At 35.3% G+C, this 25,911-nt stretch overlaps 1 protein-coding gene across 50 annotated transcripts in view; it reads right to left on the bottom strand.

The window, feature by feature from the left end:
• PCM1 (pericentriolar material 1) overlaps nt 1-25,911 on the bottom strand; it is a 103,596-nt gene that overhangs the window by 53,284 nt on the left and 24,401 nt on the right. For 28 of the 50 annotated variants that reach the window (XM_063607104.1, XM_063607109.1, XM_063607117.1 and 25 more), the window contains 17 exons: nt 25,630-25,807; nt 22,274-22,383; nt 19,829-20,045; nt 17,354-17,537; nt 16,228-16,401; nt 15,584-15,741; nt 15,230-15,465; nt 12,819-12,970; nt 12,540-12,669; nt 11,126-11,266; nt 10,008-10,198; nt 8,531-8,731; nt 7,082-7,301; nt 6,827-6,972; nt 6,130-6,320; nt 3,546-3,717; nt 600-958 (listed from right to left, as the gene is read on the bottom strand). In XM_063607104.1, coding sequence (XP_063463174.1) covers nt 600-958; nt 3,546-3,717; nt 6,130-6,320; nt 6,827-6,972; nt 7,082-7,301; nt 8,531-8,731; nt 10,008-10,198; nt 11,126-11,266; nt 12,540-12,669; nt 12,819-12,970; nt 15,230-15,465; nt 15,584-15,741; nt 16,228-16,401; nt 17,354-17,537; nt 19,829-20,045; nt 22,274-22,383; nt 25,630-25,807 — 3,160 coding nt within the window. Of the gene's footprint in view, nt 1-599; nt 959-3,545; nt 3,718-6,129; nt 6,321-6,826; nt 6,973-7,081; nt 7,302-8,530; nt 8,732-10,007; nt 10,199-11,125; nt 11,267-12,539; nt 12,670-12,818; nt 12,971-15,229; nt 15,469-15,583; nt 15,742-16,227; nt 16,402-17,353; nt 17,538-19,828; nt 20,046-22,273; nt 22,384-25,629; nt 25,808-25,911 lie in introns of all 50 variants that reach the window. The other 22 variants (XM_063607102.1, XM_063607106.1, XM_063607108.1 and 19 more) reach the window with 1 other exon arrangement.

Below are 25,911 nucleotides of genomic sequence, written 5' to 3'. Positions count from 1 at the left end.
ATAATTCAAAAATCACAGAAAACCTATTTTTGTAAGAGGTATGACTAACACCATAAAGAAAATTTAAAAAAAATTTTTTTAACAACTTTAATATGACACTCAATGGCAAGACTGAGTAAAATATGAGTTTACTTCCAGAAGGACTTAAGCCAGCCTGTTTTAAAACTGGTTTTATCATATGATATTCAAAAACTGCAATGTATTTAGAAGCCCACTATTCTTTAAACGAATCAATCAAGAATCCATCTAAAAGTCATGACCAAAGAGTTGGATGCAGGATCCGATACAATAGCAAAAGAAAAAAAATAGTAAACGTGGCCATTTGGCAATTTTTCAATAATCTACAAAATTGAAGCTTTAAGAAGTATAAAAAATAAATGCCATGTTTTACAACATTAATCCAGAAAATTAAACCCTATTTCGAATATTATTTTGTAAAAAAAAATTATATATATAAAGGTAACTAAAAATGACTGTTCAACTAAGTCTAGAACAGCACCTGCACATCTAGCCTTACTGAAACTATATACATGTCAACATGTCAAAGTAAGATTACCAACATTTACACTGATCAACATTCAACAAATTTCAACACTTACTGATGTTTTTAACTCTGCTTTTCAGCTGAGTAGAATTCCTCTTCTTACTTTTTGACTTGGGAGTTTTATCTTTAGATGCCAGGCTGGCCTGTGCAGACGCTTTTCTTGTCTTGAATGTTTTAGTCACTGTTATTGGATCTACTGGATCAGGCATACTGCTAAAGCTTTCCAGTGATTCTTCATCAAACTGGCGTCTTCTTCCGTTTGTATCTAATTGATTTTTGCGGTTACTACTTGTAGATTTTTCTACAGACACTGCAAATCCAGTCTTGATAAATGGTTTCTCTACTTCACCTTCTTGTTCATATAACCATGGTGTCCTACTGCTTTCCACCTCCTCTTCAGGCAGTTTTTTATTCCTTACCAATGAAAACAAGTTTTTATAAGTTAACAACTATAGTTTACAAAAACTCCAAATACACTGAATTTATAGTCTACTCTTGAGTAGATTTAGGTGAATAAAATTGTCAACAGGCTATAAAAATGTTTTCACAAAAATACACATTAAATATGCAAATTATCACATAAGCTATGGTACTAAATTAGTTTTAATTCTGGACCCATCTCACTAAACCACTTTTACTGGCAAAAGTTCCTTATCAAAGATCTAGCATTTGCAATGGAAAACAGTGGGAAAGAAAAATCAGGCTAGCTGCAGTGGCTCATGCCTGTAACTCCAGCACTTTGGAAGGCGGAGGCAGGAGGAATGCTTGAGCCCAGGAATTCAAGACCAGCCCAGACAAGCTGGTGAGACCCCGTGTCTAAAAAAAATTTTAAAAATGAGTCAGGCACAGTGGCATGTGCCTCCAGTCCTAGACACTCAGGGGGCTGAGGCAGGAGGATCCCTTGAGCCCAGGAATTCAAGGAGGCAGTGAGCTATGATCGTTATCAACTGCACTCCTGCCTGGGTAACAAAGTGAGACCCTGCCTCTAGAAAAAACAACAAAAAGAAAAATCAAGGGAGGATGGGATATACAAGACCAAAAAGTTGGAAGAATGGCTCAGAAAGAGCTATAGCAGAGGGCTTGGGAACATACATGGATTTGTGTTCACCTAAAGCAGTTCAAGTAAAACAAGAATTTGGTGAATACAATTGGTCATTCAATTAGCAATTTATTTCTCCACTCCTTAAGTCCGTAGTTCTATTAGTCTACTGTCATTTCTCAAATTTTATCTGCTGAACACTAGCATCCCTTAATATTTAATAGGTACTCATCGGTCGTCTAGGTTGGGGAGAAAACACATAAAACAAAGTTAAACAGGTCTGTAAAATATCTCACAACTTTTAATATGCCAATGTGCTTTATAAATCTCTTAAGAGTGGTAGTGAGCAACAAGTCCAAAACTTTATCACAGAACCTAGCGTGAACAACAACACTGCTCCTAATAGTCTGGGAGACAGTGACCTACAGGATTTAACTCAAGACAAGGGTTAGAAACCTGTAACTTACAGACTAAATTCAGCCTGCTGCCTGTTTCCATATGACCTGAGAGCTAAGAATGGCTTTTATATTCTTAAATAGTTGGAAGAAAAAAATTAAAAGAAAAAAGTTTGTGACAAATGAAGATTATATGAAAATAAAATTTCTGTGCTCATAAATAAAGTGTTATTGGAGAACACAGCCATACTCATGTTTACATATTGCCTATGGCTGCTCTTGTGCAAAACTGTCACAGATGAATGGCTATGATAAACACTATATGGCCAGCAAGGCCTAAAATACTATCTAGTCTTTTATAGGAAAAGTTTTCTGACCCCTGAATAAGACTACAGGATTTTATCTGACTTTTTATCTCTAGTCATTTAATTCCATGAAATTATAATAGTTGAGATTTTGGGAAATGAGGTCTAATCTGAAGTAGGCCAAATATCTAAAATAATATTAGACATTCAGATCCATCCTAAAAATGATATAAATAATTTAAAACCAGAGTAATTTTTTACTATCAATTATATGAAAATAATGAAGTAGGGACATTCTAGTAGGAAGGTCTATTCACCGAAGCTTTGAATAAATGTTTACTGCTCGTGATGGATATTCATTCAACAATCATTTCTGAATGGCAACTGTGAACTAACACTGTGTTAGGCTTCTGACAACAGAATACCTTTATAGAGCAACATGAGATTTAACAGGAAAAAGAACAACTAAAAAAAAGGAGTCAACAAAGTAACGGATGTTAATCATAGCATTCCTAGTGGTGAATACAAAGTTGGAATTCTCAGAGTTACTGGTTAATCAAGTAAAAAAAAAAAAAAAATCCCAGTTAATGACTCAGTAATTAAACAGTGTCAAAATGCTAATATAAGAGCCTGAGACCTTCTTAATCACATAGCTAAAGAGAAATATAATGTGAATTATATATATTTTTATGGAGTAGGAAAGACAATCAGAGAGATACATCTGACAGACTAGGTTCAACGGAGCCAACCTTTCACACTGAGTCAAAAACTGTGTTTCAGAAGAAATCCTAAATATCATTAATACCATGCATCCTCAAAACTTATGAGACAAAAGTTGTTTTTATAATCTAATAGTACTCAACATTATATTTGAATAGGCTTTAGGAAGTGATTCTAATCAAGAGCTAGGAATCAAAAAAAGGGATCATCACTTAACAACTATCTTCTAGCAGTTAATATTAGTTTCCAGCCCTAAGTCATTGAACAGCAAACTGCTTTAACCATAAAGACAGGTATCAAATTAGAGACAAAACAAATCCTATGAGTTACGCCACATCCTTCCAACCAAGTTTTCATGTACCAGGGTTACCAGGAAGTATCTGGCATCTCATCTACTGATACGTCAAAGTTTCATATTTCCAACATCATCAAGCCAAATCATCACAAACGTCCTCCCTAGTTGTGTTTTCAAATTACACATAATTAGATGTAATCACAAAACTGAATGTTTAAGCAATAAAAGACTGTTTACAATCAGGTACCTTGGTTTCTCTGCTCCAATAGAGGAACTGCTTTCAAAAGGTTTTGGAAAAGCCATATATTCTGTTTTTCCTGAAGAATTCTGGGCTAAGGGTTGCTGCTGTTCACTGGGTGTAGAGATATTGTGAGAAAAATCTCCAAAATTAGAAGGAAATAAAGGGCTGAAATTCATACCTAATCAGTAAAAGCAATGGGTAAGAGAAAAATAAATAAATGTCTTTAGCTTTAAAATGAAATTAAAAGACAGTTTTAATTAAATATGTCATTCAAATCCACCAAAACAAAAAATTGTTAATTAAAAAAAAAAGCTAATATTTATCCAATCACTGTTCACAGCTTAGGCCACTATGTTTTAGGCATTGGTCAAAGACAATTAATAATCCCCACTCCCTTAAGAGCTAAAAGTTAGAAATAACAGTACCTGACATTTATCAATTACTGGGTGACACACACTACTGCAGGCACTTTACATGTTACTTGGTTTAATACTTAAAACCAAGTAACTTATAAAATAGATACTGCATTCATTTTACCAGTGAGCAAATACTGTTAGAAATCAAACGTCTAATAAATGAAAAAGATGATTAGATCTCAGGTCTGTATGACTCCTACGCTTATGTTGTTTCTACTCTATTTTTATTGGGAAAGTAGAATATAATTAAATACTTACCAAATACTGTTATGTATCAGAGCTATTTGCAAGAGGCTACTAACAACGTGGGGGGAAAGAGACTGGGAACGTTTCACAAAAATTGTACTGTTAAGAAGAATGAAGAGCCTTTATGTAGAGTTGGTGTGGGTATGAAGTATATTTTAGTAAAAAGGAAGAGCATTTGCAATTTCTTATTACTTAAAAGTCTACTCATGTGATGTTTGCTGCCAATATTAATTGACACCCAAGAACTAAAAAGTCTCTTAAATTTTTTATGCCACTGTCTTGAAAATCCTATTAAGAAAAAACACTGTGGTGTATATATATATATATATATATATACACACACACACATACATATACACACACACATATATATACATCCATATATATACACATTGCTGGGCATAACACTGTAATATATATATGTAAGAAGTATTGAGTACATATATATTGTGATTATATATATATACATTCACAAAGCCCTCTCAACCTTTTTTCTCCTCCTATATTCCCTGCCAACACCTTTAACTCCTCCTCATGATTCACCTCATATAATCGGTCACTTAACTTATTCACTCTATCACTATAATGTCTTTCAGTTACTCCTTTTTCTTGATCCCTACTGACAAGGCCTAAGGCCAGGCTATCATTCTTTCCATATTATTATGACAGCCTTCTGTTCACCAGCTAAATCTTCACTCCCTTCCTCCAACTTCTCCCGAACACTTTCACCAGTGTAATCTTTCTAAAATATAAATTTCATGTTATCCCTTGCTCAAAGTCCTTCAATGGCACCCTCGTCTGCAATATAAAACCTAAGCTTGTTTGCACATCATAAAATCTCTCTGCCACTCTTCAACCACATCAATTACTCTTCCCCTAAATACTAGCCACACTTAAATACCTCTAAATTCCCTGAGTGATGTAGTATTTCATTGCTTTATAACTCTAAGTGGTTCTATTAGAAAGCCCTTTCATTTCTAATCTCTCTGGAAATAAATTCTATTCATTCTTTAGCTTAAATATCAACTCTTTTTTTTTTTTTTTTTGGCGGGGGAACTGATTTGCTGACACTTCCCAGCATTTGCACTACTGTTATGGCACCCGTGGCACTGTACTATAAGCATTCATTAACAGCATCCTCACTAGACCCTGAATTCCTTAAAGGATCAGTGTCACTCATCTTTAGATCCCAGTAACTTACATAGTGTCTGGTACATAATGAGTGCAGAAAAAACCATCCAAAGAAAAGCTTAAGCTAAATGTGCTCTCCTTTAGTCTATTAGTATCCCCCTAACAAGACATGGTACTCCTTTAGGAAAGCACTGTCTTATTCATCTTTACTCTCCCAGAGTTTTACACAGTGCCTAGTATACAGCAGCCATTGAACAGGTTCTCTTTCCTCTTAATAAATAGTTGAAGCAATCATTCCTAAGTAGTTTACTTAATTTCATTAGCAACCGTATTATTAAAGTTTGGTTTAAAATGAACAACGTAGGCTGGGCACGGTGGCTCATGCCTGTAATCCCAGCACCATGGGAGGCCAAGGCAGGTGGATCACCTGAGCTCGGGAGTTGGAGACCAGCCTGACCAACATGGAGAAACCCCATCTCTACTAAAAATACAAAATTAGCTGGGCATGGTGGCACATGCCTGTAATCCCAGCTACTTAGGAAGCTGAGGCAGGAGAATCCCTTGAACCTGGGAGGTGGAGGCTGCCATGAGCCAAGATCATGTCACTGCACTCCAGCCTGGACATGAAGAGTAAAACTCCACCTCAAAAAAAAAAAAAAAAAAAGTTTGTAACTTTCTTTGCAAACATTTCCTACCCCATTCCAAAAGAAAATGTTAAAACATCTAGGCAATAGACAAATTACATTGTTCCAAACACTTTGCTTTTATTTATTTTCTCTTTAGGTTAAGTCACCTACCTGGTGCAAATGATGAAAAGTTAGTAAATCCAGGTATATTGAAGAGATTTACAGGCTGTGTTGGAAAGCTGAAAGGACAAAATAAACTGGGAGAAGGAGGGTGCGATGCACTACTGCCTCTTTCCTTGTCTCCAGGTTTTTCTGGATGCTGATTTTGCTGGCGCATAAGTTCATTTAGCATTTGTTTCAACCTACAAAGATTTAAGTCAGTAATCTAAGAATCAGTTATATTACCATATATATAAAGTACATTCAGGAAGAATACATGTAAAAAAATGATTCAAAAGCATGCAGACAAACTGCTCTGATACTGTAACAAATACGTGCTTGCTCTATAAGGCTTAATTCAATAACTCTCCCTCTGGAACAAGAAATGAACTTAGTACTTCTGTCCGACAGTCGGTAAAACTGTAAGAAAATCACTTTTTTGTTTGTTTATAGCTTCACTGTGGTACAATTTACACACCATAAAATCTGCCAAAATATAAGTAAAATTCAATAACATAAATTTATAAAAACAGAAATCCATGGTATTAAAAGGTAACATTAGGTAAATCACCACTTATAAAATTCTCAAGGGAAAGAGAATGTCCAAATATGCAATTTGGTCTTGCTCTTTTCTCCCAGAAGCTAACTGTAAAACCTCTGCTCAATGTTAGCTCTTATACAGTCTCAATACTTCTAAGAAACAGATTACCTCTGAACATTATTCTGTTGCCATGTTAGCTGAGTATAGCACTGGTTCAACTGGTGCATTATGAAGTGTACTTGAGGAGATGCAACATTGCTGGGCATAACACTGTAAGGACCCGTGAGAAGAGTTTGTAGCAGACAAGATAGAGTCTATTGAAAGAAAATGTTTGTTAATAGTTACTGATGACTTGAGAAAAATTTGTATTGCTTCAGAAGTTATAAAAATACAAGAAAAATATACTTTCATAGCAAATTTTACCTGCTGGTCTTGCATCAAAGTCTGACAAATACTGACACTAAAATCAAGCTGTTTCTTTAGCTGATTGATTTGTTCTTGCCATTGTTCTTTCTCTTCTACGTAAGAGAGCTCTGACACCCAACGAAGGTTTTCTTGCCGTTGCATGCTGATATTCTGTTGCCTTGTCTTGGCTAAAGGACGATAATTTTCATCTGCCGAAAAAGGGCAATTGTTCTTCCACCTAACACAAGATTGAAAGCATTAAGTCATCATACATAATAATTTGGTTTTTAAAATACAGCAATAAACTCTGATACTCAGGCCTATGGGCCAATATTCTGTTTTAAATTAAAAGAACATACAAAGTATTAAAAAATATAGAGGGGGGAGAAGTCCAGATCTTTAGCTTTGTACAATTATTAGTTTTCATTAGTCTCCAGTCTTTTTCATGTATGTTTTTACACAGAAGTGTCCATATAATTAAGTATTCTGCAAAATAAAAATATTTATTATGTCACAAGTACTATTCCATTCTTCATGCTTTAAGTTCAACCACATAGTATTTCATCAAGTGGAACTACTATATCTACTTCACCATCTGTTATTCATGAAGAAATTTTCAGTTATAATTATTAGTAACCATGTAATAACATCTTTGTTGGCAGACTCTTTTCACTATCTACAATTTGTTATTTTTGCTTAATTCTCAACAGCAGGAGTGAAGACTGATCCAGTTTACTTGGATCTACTGGAACAACATTCTTGTGGTATAATAAAATATCTATCTGTTCTTTGTGCCTGGTTCCTAGCACAGAGTTCCTAAAACCCTTGGAATCTCCCAAGTGATAATGTCTTTTGTTATCCATAACAAGCCCCTTTCAACCAGATCTGAATTTTTGCTAATGGGACCAATCACCAACAGTCAACAATTTTATCAATTGTGCTTAAGCAATGAAATCTCCTAAAAAACCGTAAACAGAATTCAGGCAGCTTCTGGGTCACTGAACACATCAAAGTGCTGGGGAGGGTGGGACACACAGAGGAAACCATGGAAGCTCTGCACACCTCCCCAACCCATACACTGTCCTAACACACCTCTTCCATTTGGCAGTTCAGAATCCTTTATAAGAAATGAGGAAACATAAGTAAGTGTTCTCCTGTATTTCGTGAGTTTTCTAGCAAATAAACCTGAAGGGGATTGTAAGAACTCCCAAATTTCTAGCCATGTTGCACAGAAGTGTGGGTAACGTGGGGACCAAGCACTTGAAATTGAAGTCTGAGGTGAGGGCAGTCTTACCGAACTGAGCCCCTTAACTTGAGGGGTCTGCACTAACTCTGAGTAGTTAGTGTAAAAATTGAATTGAGTTGTAGGACATTCAGTTGGCTTGGAGAACTGCAGAAGTGCTTGCTGTCAGTCAAAAAGACCTGAGCCTCTTAAATTAAGCACAAAATTAAAATACTGAAACTAACCTATTTTTAGTTTCCTTTCCATTGTAGGAGTTATGATTCACACTGTTAGAAGGATACACAGAAAAGTTATCATTGGAACTGGCATCTTGCTCTTCTTCCTCCTCTTCATCTGTCCGAACAATTCCTTCAGAAAGGTAACCGTCTTCATCTCCTTCTTCATCTAGTGCACACTGGGTAGACCCTCCCCAAGTTGCCATCGTTCTAGTGATTAAGAGACATAAAACAGATGTCATTCTGGAGATAAGCTAAATACTCTGCCACCTACTATGTGCCAGACATTGTTTCAAACATACATATACACGTCTGTATATAAAATTTCATTTAATCACAATAACTATGCTATGGGTGGCACTCTCCCTATTGCTGTTATATATAGAATATGTTTAGTTTGCCTTCCTCAAAACAATTCTTCAAATACATTTAAATAATCATCATATCCCCTGGGACTACTTCCCAAAGCTAAACTACCCTTAACATTTCCTTGAGGGAGTTTTCAAGATCAGTGCAGTTCAGCAGAACTTTCTATAATTACGGCAATCATCTGTATCTGTGCTATCCAATACAGTAGACACTAGGTACACATGGCTACTAAGCACTTAAAATGCAGCTAATATGACTGAGAAAATAAATTTTTAATTTCATTTGATTGAAATTTAAATAACCACCTATATCTAGTGGCTGCCATACTGGACAGCAAAAATCCAGACCAATGATTCTGAAACCAGATGCTCATCAAAACTATCTGAAGAACTCTGTAGAAGAACAGACGTGTAGTACCCAGAACAGAATAAAATATTGTAGATATAGTCTGATCAGTAAAATGCATATTGGGACTCCAAGAATAGAAGTTCATCTGAGAAGAGAGTAGGGCTTGGTGCAAAATTCCAGAAATTCCAGAAATGCCATCTGAGGATATCAAAAGGGAAGGTCATAAACAAATCTATATTTCAAAATTTTAGATATGGTTATTACTATATAGCTAAATAATTCACTGATCTTATAGATGACCAACTCTTTTAGAAATATTCTAAATATGGACATCTTAAACAGAAATCCTAAAAACTAAATTATTATAATAAAATGCTTTAAGATCCTTAAGAACCTTACAAACAGCAGATACTCAATTTAAGCAAAAAAGGGCCTATTTCTGGCCTGACAGAAAAGCACTACAAAATATCAAGCATTTTCTTTTTATAAACTTAACTAATAAGGCTTATACACATAAGAAAATCTGTATCACCATTTGATCAAGTGCCATAGTAATTTAAGACAAAAGAGAAAGCTGATGCTACGAGAAGTCAGAACAGAAAGTGGCTGGATTCAGTTAAACTGGGTCACAAAGGTGGTAGTTAAATAGTAGCCTCACTGAAATAGCAGATTTGTGCTGTGGTGTAGAGGAGAAATGTGGCTGCCTAGCCTACAGGTCAATCTTCGGCAAGTGACATTTTTAGAAAAGTGATTTATGCAGCTCTCTTACTTTTCTGTTCTACTTTGCTGAGGAGTACATAGGTTCTCAGATCCATCACTTCTCAATGACACAGCCACTGGAGATGCAGTTTCAGCTAGACCTTGCCTCCTCTGATGTTCAGCCATCAGAGCTTCAAGCTGCTTTCTTCTCTGTCGCAGCTCTTCCCTCAACATTTCATGTCTTCTCATTTCTGACCACAACTATTTTTTTTAAGAAACCAGAGTTAAGTAAATATTTGGATTTGCTGTAGCCTAAAAGAGTAAAACACTACTAGTATTGTCAGTATCAACAAACGTTTCTATTCTCATTCTCTCCTTTTCACACTAACATGTCCATGAAGGTTAAAATAATAATATAGTTATGATTACAAAAAAATTAGCCAATTTTTTTTTTTTTTTTTGAGACAGAGTCTCACTCTGTCGTCTGGGCTGGAGTGCAGTGGTGTGATCTCGGCTCACTGCAACCTCTGCCTCCCAGGTTCAAGTGATTATCCTGCCTCAGCCTCCTGAGTAGCTGGGATTACAGGCGCCCACCACTACGCCTAGCTAATTTTTTTGTATTTTTTAGTAGAGATAGGGTTTCACCACGTTGACCAGGCTGGTCTTGAATACCTGACCTCATGATCTGCCCACCTCAGCCTCCCAAAGTGCTGGGATTATAGGTGTGAGTCACCGCACATGGCCTATTAATAGAAACAAGTAGAACTCAAATATACTTCAGAAATTATTTAGGAAAAATTATATTTTCTACAAACTACATATAAATAAAATGTCAAAGGATAGGTCTTTCTAACTGAAATGATTACTATTTGCTGCAACTACCCCCCTATATATTTCTGCCAAATATTTACTAACAAAGAACATGGATATTTTTAAAAGATAATTACTTTTTAGAGAAAATTATTTAAAACTTTTCAATTAAAGTTTAAAAATTAAAATGTTGTCTTTCTTATATTATTATAATCTATTACATTTTTGTGTCTACTAAAAAAGGCACAAAGCAGACTACTATTTACAAACATGTTTCAAGGATATTCAGTTTCCTTTCTTGAGATGTGCCTTATTGAAGAAAAAAAAAAAGGAAAACAAAAGACTAACTCAGGAACAAGAGAGTACAATTTACAATACCTCATTATCTACTATTGAAGAATCTTCAGGCTCAAAAACAGATTTGCTTGTACTGGTCTCATGCTGATTAACAGTTGGGGTTGAAGTAACAGCTGGCATATATTTTTTGGTGGGACAGTTACCCACACTAGCAGCTGACAGCTAAAAAGGAATTCACAAAAAACGTTATGAGGAATTAAAGCAATTATATTAATTTCATAAAAGCAGTTACTTTAAATATGGCACTAAGGCTCTAGTGCCATATTTAATCTGCTATCAGACCCTGATTTCCATCATCATCCGAAGATAACTTGAAATAAGAAAACAAAGATGAAAACACAAGCTGAGGTTAACAAACACAAGCCCTCAGAAACAACAGGGATAAAACATAATGGAAAATTTTGTATACTTAACCCACCTTTGCAACATATTTCTCTAGACATTATTTAGATTGGAGATAAGGAGAGAAAAAGGATTAGATACAGTAGGAAAGGCAAGGGTTTAGAAAATGAACACAGTTGCCCTGTTTTCCTTTCTTTGAAAACACAACCTAACTGAAGATAAAGCTAGCCAATAAACTCTGGGAAAATATCAGAAGGAATTATTATCCCCTTCCCATATTATTAACTGATTATTTGATATCACCAAAGATATCTTATTTTCTGTTCAATCTCAAGACCCATGTATAGGATCCTAGTTAATAAGCAAAAGTATATACAACTTACTCTTTAAACCACATACAGTTATTTTCCTTAGATATCTTATGGTGGCTTAAAGATTTTATTATATTATTTCAGGCCAGTAAAAGATGGAAATGCTGGTCCATAACTGCAAAAGTCAAATCAGAATATTTTAACATAATAAACAGTTATGAGTACACATGTTCTGAATCTGTGGCCAGCCAGCCCAGTAAGAATGAAAATAATGAGTCAATTCCTATGTGCTGTCTTTTACAGTGTAAACGTATAACCCCAACTCTTCATTAGTTCATCCACTTCATTAATCACAAAATTACTAGATATAATTCTGTCACCTTAATACTAGAAAAAAAAGAGTAGTTTCTCGCGCCTGTAATCCCAGCACTTTGGGAGGCTGAGACGGGCGAATCACGAGGTCAGGAGATCGAAACCATCCTGGCTAACACTGTGAAACCCTGTCTCTACCAAAAATACAAAAAATCAGCCAGGCATGGTGGCGGGTGCCTGAAGTCCCAGCTACTCAGGAGGCTGAGGCAGAAGAATGGCGTGAACCTAAGAGGCAGAGCTTGCAGTGAGCCGAGATCACGCCACTGCACTTCAGCCTGGGCGACAGAGGGAGACTCTGCCTCAAAAAAAAAAAAAAAAAAAGAAAAACAAAAACAAAAAAGAGTACTTTCAGTTGACATCAGGTTTTAAACATCTTTTTTCAGACAATTAGAAATAAATTTCATAATTACCTGTAAGTCAGGGCATGCCGTTTGCAATGCTTGAATTTTCTCCTGAATGTCAATCAGTTTCTTTCTTTCCTCCTGCAATTGTTTTAGCTCTCTCTGTTGCTGCTGTAGTTTAGCCTCATAAAATTTCTCTCTACAATTAAATTGACATTATATTTATGGACTCCAATAAAATGTGATGAAGCATTAGGCACAACATAACACAGTACCTAGCTGAGCACCTTCTCCAAAACAGGTACTAAATTTTTATTATATTAAATGAAGGCCAAAAGCTTAACATACCTTGCCTTTTCATTTACTCCAGTATCTTTCTGTGTTTTATTGGCATTTCCTCTAGTGTTATTTGAATTTTGCTTGGTGTCTTCTTCTGCTGGGTAGAAATCATCCAAATTTGATGCATTGGCAGAGATAACTCCTTGAGCTGCATCATCATCCTGAAAGAGCATCATTACATTAAAACAATCTTGATACCTAAAGACATTATCCAATTCATACCTTAGTAAATACCACTAGTCTGTAAAATTTACATAAAAAGATTAAAGCAGTAAAGAAAGCACGTTTGTATACATGTGTACACGTGTTCAATATATGTTTACACACGTTTGTATTTGCATACATGTTTATCTCACCTCAATAACTCTTCTTATAATTGGGAAATTTGGAAAAGGCCAATTCCAGTAATGGTTAAACAAGCTACAGTATATCAATAAAATAAAACACAATCAAGGGTGTGGAGAAACGAACTCTCACATACCACTGCTTAAAATATAAAAAATACATATAGAAAAATATGAATACATATCAAAAATTCTGTACATATAGAAATATAAATACATACGGAAATACATATAGAAAATTGCTCTCTAGAAAACTAATTGTTCTAGAGACCAATTAAGTTGTGTCCTTTAAAATGTACACCAACTGACATAGTAGTTCCACTTCTCCAAATCCTTTTTAAAAAACACAAATGCACAGAAGCTTGTGCAAGTATATTCTTTGGTGCATTGTTTCTAAATAGCGAAAAATTGAAAACAAGTATATAGTAACTGGATGCTATTATACATTAACTAAATTAAAGTCCATCGATATACTGAAAACTATACTGCAGCTAAAAATAACTATATGTACTGTGTATATATATGCAGTATTATTTATATTTTATAATTATCATATTTGTGTTTCTTAATTACTTATAATTATATAGAACTATACTGACATGAAAGTTCTCTGAGACAATGTGGAGTGGGGAAAAAAGGAAGCTATAAAATAATACTTAGTGTATTATATATACAGTTTGTAAAAACAAAGAAACATACCACAAAACGTCATGTATTTTTTTAAAAATAGGTGCATAGTGATGTACCTAACTGCACAGAAAAGGCCTAGCAACTTCAGTGAAGAAGAATAGGATTATTAATGGAGGTAAAGACGGAGTTTATTAGTAATATGTACTTTTTTTGCCTGCAATCTGAGCACTTTGGGAAGCCAAGGTGGGTGAACTGCCTGAGGCCAGGAGTTCAAGACCAGCCTGGCCAATATGGTGAAACCCCATCTGTACTAAAAACACAAACATTAGCCAGGTGTGGTGGTACACATCTGTAATTCCAGCTACTCGGGAGGCTGAGGCAGAAGAATCGCTTGAACCCGGGAGATGGAGCTTGCAGTGAGCCAAAATCATGCCACTGCACTCCAACCTGGGTGACAGAGCAAGACCTTGTCCCCAAAAAATAAATAAATACAAATACGTACTTTTTTTGAACCGAGAGAGCACGCTCACCTTTTACTTGAGTAATTCAAAGTACATAGCATTTCAAAAGAAACTGTTAATAAAACTTGAGTTTTTCACTCACAAAAACCATTTTATATGATTTATATATATATATATATACACAACACCTTTATAAATGTGTTAATAGTTACACGGTAATACAATTATAGTTAATTACATATTTATACAATTATAAGTGTAGGCATATTTTGTGTTAATAGTTATGTAACTATAATTGTATATTTTTACATTTGTATAAATATACAATTGTACATTTATTAAATTATAGTTAATTGTGTAACTATAATGCAAAATATGTATAAACTGGTTTTTAAAATTTATGATTAATAGCTCTAACTTTAACCTTACTGAATAAGATAACATATGGTTTTTCTTTTATATACAGTAGGTTAAGATCGCAGGCTCTGGTATCAGGAAGTCTGAATTCTGGATTGGACAGTCATATAAACTTCGGCAATTAAGATCTCTTTAACCTATTTAATGTCTACCTCATTGAGATGCTGCAAGTTGTACATAATATAAGGCCAGAGTTGTCAGCAAAACAACAAAAACAACAAAACCTCTTCTGTTTTTGTAAAGAAAAACAGCTATATTGTTTATAATAAAATAAAGCTATATTGGCAAATAATCATTCTCATTTATTATGTATGGCTGCTTTTGCATTGTGAAATTGTGACAGATACTATATCGCCACAAAGCCGCAACTATCTAACCAACTCACTCTTAATTTAAAAAGGTTGCTGACCTCTGACATACAGCATGTAAAGTGCTAAAAATTTAAACCTCACATATGATACATAAATGTGTATTAGTATAATTAAGCCAAAGTAATTATCATACACAAATTTTACTTAAGACTGTACTATTTGACAAATAGGTTTTTAAAAGACCAAGCAATATTTACCTGTACCATAGCAACAAGATCTTGTAACTGTCTAAGTTTCTGTTTTGCAGCCATAAGTCGGTTGATCTTCTGTTCAAATTCAGCATCTTCTGGATGCTCATCAACCAGACTGCTCCTGTGACTAGATAATGAAGCTCCACTGACTCCCTCCTCTTCTGCTTCTTCCTCCTCCTCCTCCTCATCTTCACCTTGTGCAACATGAATCTCCTGTTCCCCTTCTCTATTATATCGACAATCTGCTGAAAACATGTATAATTAAAATCAGTAACTTTTAAAAGAAAGAGCACACATGAACGAAAACCCACTTTGTAAGAATAACACAGCAAAATTATATGTAAATACAGTCAGTCATACCTAAAGAAGGAGGCACGTTTAGAGCCCTTATGTTGGCAGCAGATCTGTTGTTAATTTCACAATTAGAATTAACTGTTCGCCCATCTCTATTATTAGAAACACACTGTGCATTACTATGACTATTTACTTCATTCCAAGTGGAAGCTACTTGTGGATTTCTAGAAGAAAGAAAACAGCCTGAAGTCATTTAAGGCACAAAAAAAGAGAGAAAGAAATCCAAGTTGAGAACTGCTAATAAAATAACACCAAACCAAGCACATTGTTGGCTATTCCATTTAAATTCAAATTGAATAATCGACTCCAGCTTTTCATTAACTTCTGCATATGTGCTATTTAAGTAGAAAAACATCTGAAAAAATGAAAATTACACCTAAAAATAAAAAGACAGCAAAATGCTAAGTTAGATACATCTCATGATTTACTCGAATTCAGTCTAACAAAGGGCAAATTTACTGAACTATTGTACTCCATACTTCCCTATTCATCTTTCTTCACAGGGCAGAGATGATTACACTGACCAAAATAGTAGAAAGCTTAAATAAAAGGCAAATAATAAATACTATAATGAAGTATTTTTGTTCCCACATTAGAAGTATCAAGACAGAATGAATATGCTGGAAAAACATCCCCAAAAAAGTTCTTACCGAATGTTAGTAACAGGCTCGGAATTTTCATGCTCAGAATCATATTCTGACTCTTCAGTTTCTTCATCTTTCCTGTTTTCATTCACAGCATCTGTCATCATGTCTGACGTTTGTTCATAATAATGAACTAATTCTCTTAGCTCATTCAATCTCTTTCGAACTTCATTTAACTTCCTGATAAACAAAAAATTTATGTATAAGATTTACACCCATTTTAGCAAAATAATACAGACATTATTTTCATATAATAGCAGCTAACACAAACAAAATTTAGACCTAATGAAATATCCACCTAGCGAACTATCCAGGGGGTATGACTGTAAAATAATGAGGTTAATGCCAAGTACAGCTTACTCAAAATCTCACATTATTTTTTTATGCTGTTTTAGGGACAAAAGTGTAAGAAAACCAATTTCAATTTAATTGTTCATTTTAAGCAGGTGTAAATGTTAATAGCAGAAAACCTGATGTCAAAAATATTTCTAGTTTCTCAAGTATCAAAAGTGTGAAGTACTACTAAATACTACCTCTCAGGCAAATCAGGTATACAGACATTACTGAGCATGTATGGAAGGTTCTTGATTTGTCTGCACATATGAGATCTATACACTACATACTACGTTTACCAAAAATAAAAATTAAGTTAGCTGAGTTCTTACTGTAAGTGCCAGGAACTGCGCCAACGTTTTTTAATGAAAACATATTTATCAACAGGTATATTATCATCCCTGTTTTGCAGATGAGGAAATACAGGCTTAGTAAGGCTAAGTTATTTGTACAGGGTAATACAGCCTTGTGTGATACAATTTCAGGGCTGTCTGATTCTACAGCCTGGTCTCTAAACCATCTGAATATAGAAATATTTTAACTGTAATCTTATTTTTGATCCTTTATTTGAAAAACAAGAAAGTAACATCAGTTCACAGAAACTATGTTACATCACATCTCTTAGACAACTCAAATTATCCCCACACAACACACACACGCCTCTTCTACCTATCCCTTAAGAATGTTTACAACAATATTAAATAAATCTCGTTTTGCCAGAATTTTCAACATAAAAAAAAAAAACAGAATTTATCCCTATTATTTAACTTCATGTAAACAATGATTATAAATGTTTTACTGGAGTTTTTCAGATGGATTGAGGTGGCCTTCGTTTTCACTCTCATTCTGAGATACTAGAGAAGCAGTAGGATAAGGAACAGATGATGTGAGGCTATTGGATTCTCCATTGACAACCGGTGCCAAGCCTACAGAAGCAGAGGGAGCTGAAGTACTTCTCTGATCAACACTCCTTTGTGGAGAGGCTGAAGAAGGCACAACAACAAAAAATTTTTTTTAATCACCAGTTACCATAAACAAACACATACAGTTGGCTTGGATATTGAAAACTAAAAAGTAAATATCATTAACAACTTAATTTCTGCAGATTTAAATTTCAGAAAATTGTTTATTAACTTACTCCACAATTAAACACATCAAAATGTACAAAGACTTGTTTACCTCTTTCTTCCATAGGTTCTATCACCTTTACAATATAACCACTGGGTTAAAACAGAAAGGAAAGAAAAAAGATGGGAATTGACAAGAATGATGATATTCTACCTTGGAAAACTAACTAGAGAAGTACTCTAGTTAGTTTTAACTAACGAGTAAACTTGGTAACTAACTTGATAAACTTGGTTCTAGGTTAAGTTAAACAGGGCCACTATGAATCATGTGCAGTACTCAATCTGTAATCTTTATAGGGTAGCTCTAGCTGATTAGGTCTTCATCAGTTTTTCATACCCACAGATCAGGGGGATGTTACATCTGGACACCAAGAAGGAACTTTTCTTGCTCCAGGAGAGAAAGAAAAGTGTTAAAAGTGACTGTGGTACCTCAAACCATGAAATATTAAACAGCAATAAAAACCTGCTATTTAGATAATGGCTAATCCTCTATGGTCCTTGAACTAAATTTAATTACTTTCTATTTAACTTCTTTTACTATCAAATATAAATCATGCTTTCAAGAGGAATTAAAGATTAAGAATCTTTGCACTTCTCTACCTCCTACCATTTCAAAGGTGCTGTCATTTACCAGTATCTTTCTCAAAGGAACCATCATTATTTGTTGCTCACTTTAGTATCACAATTCCTGTAGGTGGTTTCCAGCAGTCTCCTCATTCTATTCCTTGACAAGTCTACCTTTTGCTGCTGCTCTCACACTGCTTCCCAGTGAGGAAAAAAATAGGCTTTAAGAGTCATCAGTATACGGAGTGCGACTTTATGCATACAAAACTGACCACAAGGACTTAAGCGCAACTTTCACATGTTAAGTTTTTTTTTTCTTTTCTTTTCTTTTTTTTTTTGAGATGGAGTTTCACTTTTGTTGCCCAGGCTGGAGTGCAATGGCACGATCTTGACTCACCACAACCTCCGCCTCCCAGATTCAAGCCATTCTCCTACCTCAGCCTCCGGAGTAGCTGAGATTACAGGCATGTACCACCACACCTGGCTAATTTTGTACTTTTAGTAGAGACGGGGTTTCTCCATGTTGGTCAGGCTGGTCTCGAACTCCCGACCTCAGGTGATCCACCCGCCTCGGCCTCCCAAGGTGCTGGGATTACAGGCGTGAGCCACCACACCCAGCCACACATCTTAGTTGTATTCATGTGTTTGTAAAGGATAAAAACTGGGATTATACTCTAGAGGAGAAAGAGACTAGCAGAAGTCAGAGAAAAGAAAGGAGTATGTTTTAGGACAGGAATAGTAAGGTTCTTTTGTGGGTGGAAAAGGAAAAGGAGATAGGTGGAGAATAAGGACCAGAGGCTCCAGAGACAATGGTTTTGTTATTTTAAAATCCCTCATCTTTTCTTTAATTAGACAGCAGCTAGAATGTTTAAAGACTAGTTGGAAGTTGTCCCTACTGACTTCAATTTCTAATGCTTGAGCCTCTATTACTATTTGGATAGGAGACAGGGGCCATGTTTGAAAAGGTATTAGGATAGGAACTGAAGACTAGATCTGATTTAGACAAAGAAGGTTAAACAAGTGTGGAGCAAAAAAGATAACTCCCGCAGTTATACCTGCTTGAGATGATTATTTATATATTTTTTAAAAATGAATATAAATCCAGCAGTTGGAAGTTCTGGGCTCTCTAGACTAAACCATATATAAAAGTTTTTCATAGTTTTGTTTTTTGTTTTTTTTAATAAACACTCTCTATGTTTCACAGTTTTGGGTTTTTAAATCAAAGTACTAACTGGATTAACTTTTCTTTAAGGGAAAATTTTGAATGTTAAGAAACAAAGTATTAATGTGTCCACGTATCAAACAGCTGCCTTCTCTTCTACCTTTCCCTTATTAAAATCCTACTAATTTTTCAAGGTCCAACTTTATTCTTTCCCTTTTCTGAATTATAAAACTGATTTATCACCTATTTGGCTTTCATATATATTGGCTTGCAACTTAGAAACTTTTCATATGCAAGTCTTAAGTCCCTACAAATATTTTTGAGGAGCTATGTGTTCATTCACCAAATACTAAATTTATTATGTGACAGTATATATACTTATGTGTCTTATACCCAATACTGCTGAACCAGATTTACTCACATGATGAATTGTTAAGATGCTGATCTCGAAGTGTATGAAGTTCTCCAAGCAATTTGTCCATTTTTTGTTTCTTTTCCTGTAGCACTCTCATTTTGCTAAAAAGTTGGACTTTCTCATCAGGTAAACGTTCTGAAGCTGATGGATTCCTGCTCTGGGAAACCTCCCTAGTTAATGAAAGACTTTCTGCCTGTCTTCTATTGTCTGGAACAGCTGGAGGCTTATTAAAAAAAACAACAAAAAAGAAGAATTAAGACTAACGCAATTAAATGCATTCTCATTTTTTAAATGCATAAATATTCTTTATAAAGAGAAAGAAATATTTGCTAGGCTGTGCTGGTAGGTAAGTATATACCCTTACTATTCCCAAATTAAATACGGTTTCCTGATATGCCACTATTAACATATGAAGTCATCCCTCAGTATCCATGAGGGATTGGTTCAAGGACCCCTGGGGACACCAAAAACAACAGATACCCAAATCCCTTATATAAAATGGTGTAGTATCTGCACATAATCTACACACATCCTCCTACATACTTCAAATCAGCTCTAGACTACTTATAATACCTAATACAATATAAACACTATGTAAATAGCTGTTATATTTTTAAATTTGCATTTTAAAAATTGTTGTGTTATTTCTCCCCCCAAAATATTCCTGATCCATGGTTGGTTGAATCCATGGATGTGGAACCCACAGATACTGAGAGCTGACTCTACATAGTTTTAGAGACACATGACCACACAGAGGTCTTGGATTCACTAGACATCAGTAATTGAATCAAAAGTAATAACAGTGCCACGTTATACAAAATAAACCTTCAAAAATCTCATTCTCTCTCTTGCCTTCTTTCTAGAACTACCACTGTAAACTTTAACTTCTTAACCTATCAATTTTTCCCATCACTTCTCTCTCATGTTCCTTTATTTTTTATTTATTTATTTTTGAGACAAAGTCTCACTCTGTGGCCCAGGCTAGAGTGCAGTGGTGTGATCTCAACTCACTGAAACCTCCGCCTCCTGGGTTCAAGCGATTCTCCTGCCTCAGCCTCTCAAGTAGCTGAGATTACAGGTGCATGCCTCCACACCTGGCTAATTTTTGCATTTTTAGTTGAGACAGGGTTTCACCATGTTGGCCAGGCTGGTCTCAAACACCTGACCTCAAGTGATCCACCTGCCTTGGCCTCCCAAAGTGCTGGGATTACAGGCATAAGGCACCGCACCTGGCCTTTTTTTTTTTTTAATTTTTTTTTAATTATGAAACTTTGCAAGAATCCACTAGGGCTTAGGAAATCATATAATGAATACCTCCCATGATGCTTAGTCAAATTTTAAGATTTTCCCATATTTGCATCAATTACTTTAATATAACATTACAGATTTAACTAAAGCTCTGTTTGTACCCTTTCCAATGTCATTACCCACTCCAAAGGTAACCCCAACCTGGAATCAGGCATCTACCATTCTCTACATGTTTTTATTTTCTAATGCCTATGTATACATACATTAAAAATGTAGACTTTTTTTAAAATAAGGTAAGTGGGATCCTTCTTAAACTTGAATTTTGTATTCATTAGCAATGGCTTATTTACTGTAACTGCTATAAAGAATTTCACTCTATGTAAGAATTCATTAGCCCATTTCTGTTGATGGACATTTGGGCTGTTTCTGGTTATTTGCTATTAACACAGAGTTGCCATGAATATTCTTCCATCTACCTCCTTCTGAACATGTGAGAGTTTCTCTAAAGTAGGCCCCAGGTCTACCAAAAGAAATTTACTAGGTACTGCTATATAACTCTCCAAAGTGGTTGGGCCATATTCTCTCATTTTCACTTGGTCAGCAAGAAGACAAGAGACACTGCATCTTCAATCATACTCACTTCCAATGGAGAGGCATTAATTCATCCTTTCTTACCCAAGGCCCCCATATTGAAAATCTGCATTTATATCACTTACAAAGTGCATCAAATTATAACACTTGCTAACTCTCAAGTTAAGAACTTTCTTAAAATTGTTAGTAAAATATTCCTTCAAATGAGAATTCCAAGGCTGTATAGAATCCCATGTATCTAGTCGAAGGACACAGAATTAAAGCAAAGTCTTAATGGTTGAGACCATTAAGTCTTTTAGAGGAAAAAAGAATACGTCATCCAGTAGCATACAAAGAAAAACTTCACTAATCACTTCCTTCAAAGTAAACTCTCCTCTAATTTAGTGATTCTTAAAGTATAGTCCCCAGGCCACCAGCATTGGACTGAGACGTGGAGAAGCCCACCCCAAATCCATGAATCGTAATTTTGAAGGTGGGGGAGACCCCACCAATCAGAAACCTACACTGCTCAACAATCATGCCAGGTGATATGTATGCTCACTGAAGTTTCTGAATCACTGTTCTAATTAATGTGATTTTTTAAACTCAACTATACTAAAACATCTAGGTTACCTGAGAATCACGAAGCTGATTATGAAAACGCTGAATTAAGTCATTCAATTCTTCATTTAGTTCAGATGTGATACTGACGCCAGATAAGCTACCTGCAGTTTCTGCAACAACTGGAAAGAAATTAGTAACTACTGATTAATGTAAATAATCAAACACCTTTTTTAATCTCTGACAAGCTAAAAATAAATTTAAAAAAAGAATTTAAAAAGCTCACATACGTAACTTGAAACTAGTTAACAATCGTATCTAACTGCCAACAATCATTTTATTAGAAGTTACCACCTAACTTAAAAATAAAGGGATGGTCACAAAACTCTGGTAAAGTGGTTCATCTTTTCCTGTCCCAACATACAAGGAGGGTTACTATTACATTCCAATTAATAGTAGTGACTCAGTGGAGCAGGTCTAAGATCAGTGAGGAGTGAAAGGGAAAGTGATAGTGTAAAAAAGCACAGCTGATTCTGACAGGTTTCAATCTCCATGTTCTTGAATAGAATCAATTCTCCGGTAGAGGGGCTGGCAAACTTTGCTTAAAGGTTGAAATAGTAAACATGTTAAGCTTTGTGGGAAATACAGTTTTTGTCTCGACCACCCAACTCTGCTTTTACAGGGTAAAAGCAACCACAGACAATGTAAACAAAAGGGCATGGCTGTGTTCCCTAAAACTTTATTTCAGGCAATGAGCCAAACTCAGCTGACCAGTTTGCTGACCCCTGCAGTAAAATGGATAATTTATTGAAGTGGCTGTTTGTGATACAAGTCATACTAAAAGACTGTGGTTTTTATCTTCTTAATTTAAAAAAAAATGCCCCCATATTCATAAAGCAGTTTTGTGACAACAATTTTCATGATAGTCACTGTTCTACTAACAAATAACTCCATCCTTAACCTCACTTCTAACTCTCCAACTCTAAAACAGACATTGGTGACCAGGTACAGTGTCTCACACCTGTAATTCCAACACTTTGGAAGGCCAAGGTGGGCAGATCACTTGAGCGCAGGAGTTCAAGACCAGCCTGGGCACCACAGTGAGACCCCATCTCTACAAAACTACAAAAATTAGCCCGGCGTGGTACAGCACGCCTGTATTCCTAGCTATTCAGGAGGCTTGGGTGAGAGAATCACTTGAACCTGCGAGGCAGAGGCTGCAGTGAGCCAAGATCACGCCACTGTATTCCAGCCTGGGTGACAGAGCAAGATCCTGTCTCAAAAAAAAAAAAGATAAAGAAAAAAGACAATTAGTTATAAATTGCTTCTGTTTTAAAGGAAAACACTACCTTTTTTCCACTGAGAACTGAGAATTTCAAGGCTATATAGAATCCTATATGTCTAGTCAAAACTCTATGCTGAGAAGAAAGAAATTACAGTAATTATATGTAACTTGTTAGTTAAATGGTGAAAGGTACACTCTTTGAGGTAACATAATTATCCCAAGATAATGTCTCATATACCAGATTAAATACTGCAATTGTAGCTTTTCATGGCTTTTCATTAGTATGCCCCTGCAAAATCTCATAAATACAAGACTAAATTTGTTTTAAAATTACTAAGCTAAAATTCTTTTTGAAATAGTATGAAGTTCAAACTCATGTGCATTATACTCCTATTCTCTGACTCATAATAGTATTTTTTAAAAAGAAATTATCTGCTTACTTTCAAAAGTTCATATTCAGAAAAAGAAACAAGACCCCTGACCTAGAATTCAAGAAATGTAATTCTGCTAAAATTCTATATAAATCTAGGCAAGTCACAAACTCTGTAGAGTTCCTTCTCTATAAAACAGAAATAAGAATTAAAGCTCTGACTAACCTAGAAATCTCTGATGATCAAAGGAGATTATGCAAGTTTAGAGATTAATATTAACTACCAAAGGAAAGCTTTTAAATTTGATATTCCAAACTCGAAAAATATTTAAAAGGTTAGTCATTAACCAAACTAGTATTAGTCATTATGTTAAAGTATTTTAATTATCTTTTCCTAAATTATCTGTTTCCTAAATATAAAAGCTAATGGTACTTTAAATTTTACAATGGAGAAATGGGGACAAAAATCTTCGTAATTATTACTATATACAGTACTATATACAGCTATATCATTACTACAAAAGAGTAAGTTATTGACCAGGCACGGTGGCTGACGCCTGTAATCCCAGCACTTTGGGAGGCCAAGGCGGGCAGATCACAAGGTCAGGAGTTCAAGACCAGCCTGACCAATATGGTGAAACCCCGACTCTACTAAAAATACAAAAATTAGCCAGGCATGGTGGTGCGCGCCTGTAATCCCAGCTACTCAGGAGGCTGAGGCAGGAGAATCACTTGAACCTGGGAGGTAGAGGTTGCAGTGAGCCGAGATCATGCCATTGCACTCCAGCCTGGGCAACAGAGCAAAACTCTGTCTCCAAAAAAAAAAAAAAAAAAAAAAGAGTTAGGTTATTTGAAAGTCATAACGTTCCTTGTGAAAATGCAAACTTAAATTAGGTATAACAGGAATTAGACAGGTGAGCCAGTGGGCTAGGTTTGGACAGCAGAATAAACTGATTCACAACAGGGTAGCCTCAGTGAGAACCTAACTCACTCGCAAAAACAAAGCGCTCAAAGAAGAGAAATTATTACTAAAAGCAGACGGTGGGGGATAGACTATTAGAAAACATAACTTAGTTTTGTTGAGTTTTAATAACTAATCATCTTTTTTTTCAATTTAACAAGGAACTAAAATAAGTTTGAAGGTGATGATAAACGTACAAAATTAGACTCAATACTAAGAAATTCAACACAACTTTCATCTAATTCACACATGGCTATGAGGAAAGGAGGAAGAAAATTTCTGAGTCTTACGAAGAATGTATACACTATAAATATAGTTCTAAGGAGCTAGCATATACAAAAGGATACCTAATTAAAATAACAGCTACTAGCTACTACTAACCTTGAAGGTTAAAGATACTTTATAAATTTACTCACTGCCTCACTTAAGGTTTTAACCCTTTCTTGGGAGGCAAGCAAAGAATGACAATCCTAGCTGAATAAAATAGAAAAAAAGGAAATAAACGCATCATGAGCCTTATCAGTCTGAGGTACAAAAACAGAACTACAGCCTGTCTCTTTTACCTCTTAAGGGTACTCTCTGATGAAAAGAAGAGAGATCTGGCTGTCTGCATGGTATAGTATGATGGCCACATGTCGCTGCAACCTTTTCTGCATAACCAGCGAAAAGCACAGGAAAGTATAAGCCTCATATGAAGGTTTCTAAACTAGACAACAATCAAGATCTGATTATGTAATAATCAGCATCCACCCTGCAATACAATTATGTATGAGTCTTCCTTACAAAAAGGATATTCTCAGACTGTGACATACCAGAATCATCCATCACTGCAATAGCTTGCTCTGCTTTATGTTGCAGAGCTAGAAGTGCAGCCTGCCGTCCCTGTAGAGCTCTTAGTTGCTCCTGCTGTTGTAACATTCTTTTTAATAAATCATGTTGTTTCTTCAAATTTTCTATCTCTTCCATAGGCTCCTGCTGAGGATCTCTGGCCTGGAAAATAAGACCAACAATACTTGTATCTGACTATTAAAATCCATGTTGCGGTTTCAATTATCAATGGCAAAGTATACACATTGATAACAAATTATTAAATA

Source organism: Pan paniscus, chromosome 7 (genome assembly GCF_029289425.2).
Source record: "Pan paniscus chromosome 7, NHGRI_mPanPan1-v2.0_pri, whole genome shotgun sequence".
NCBI lineage: Eukaryota > Metazoa > Chordata > Mammalia > Primates > Hominidae > Pan > Pan paniscus.
The sequence above is the reverse complement of the archived record's forward strand: the minus strand, read 5'-3'. Positions and strand labels throughout refer to the sequence as shown.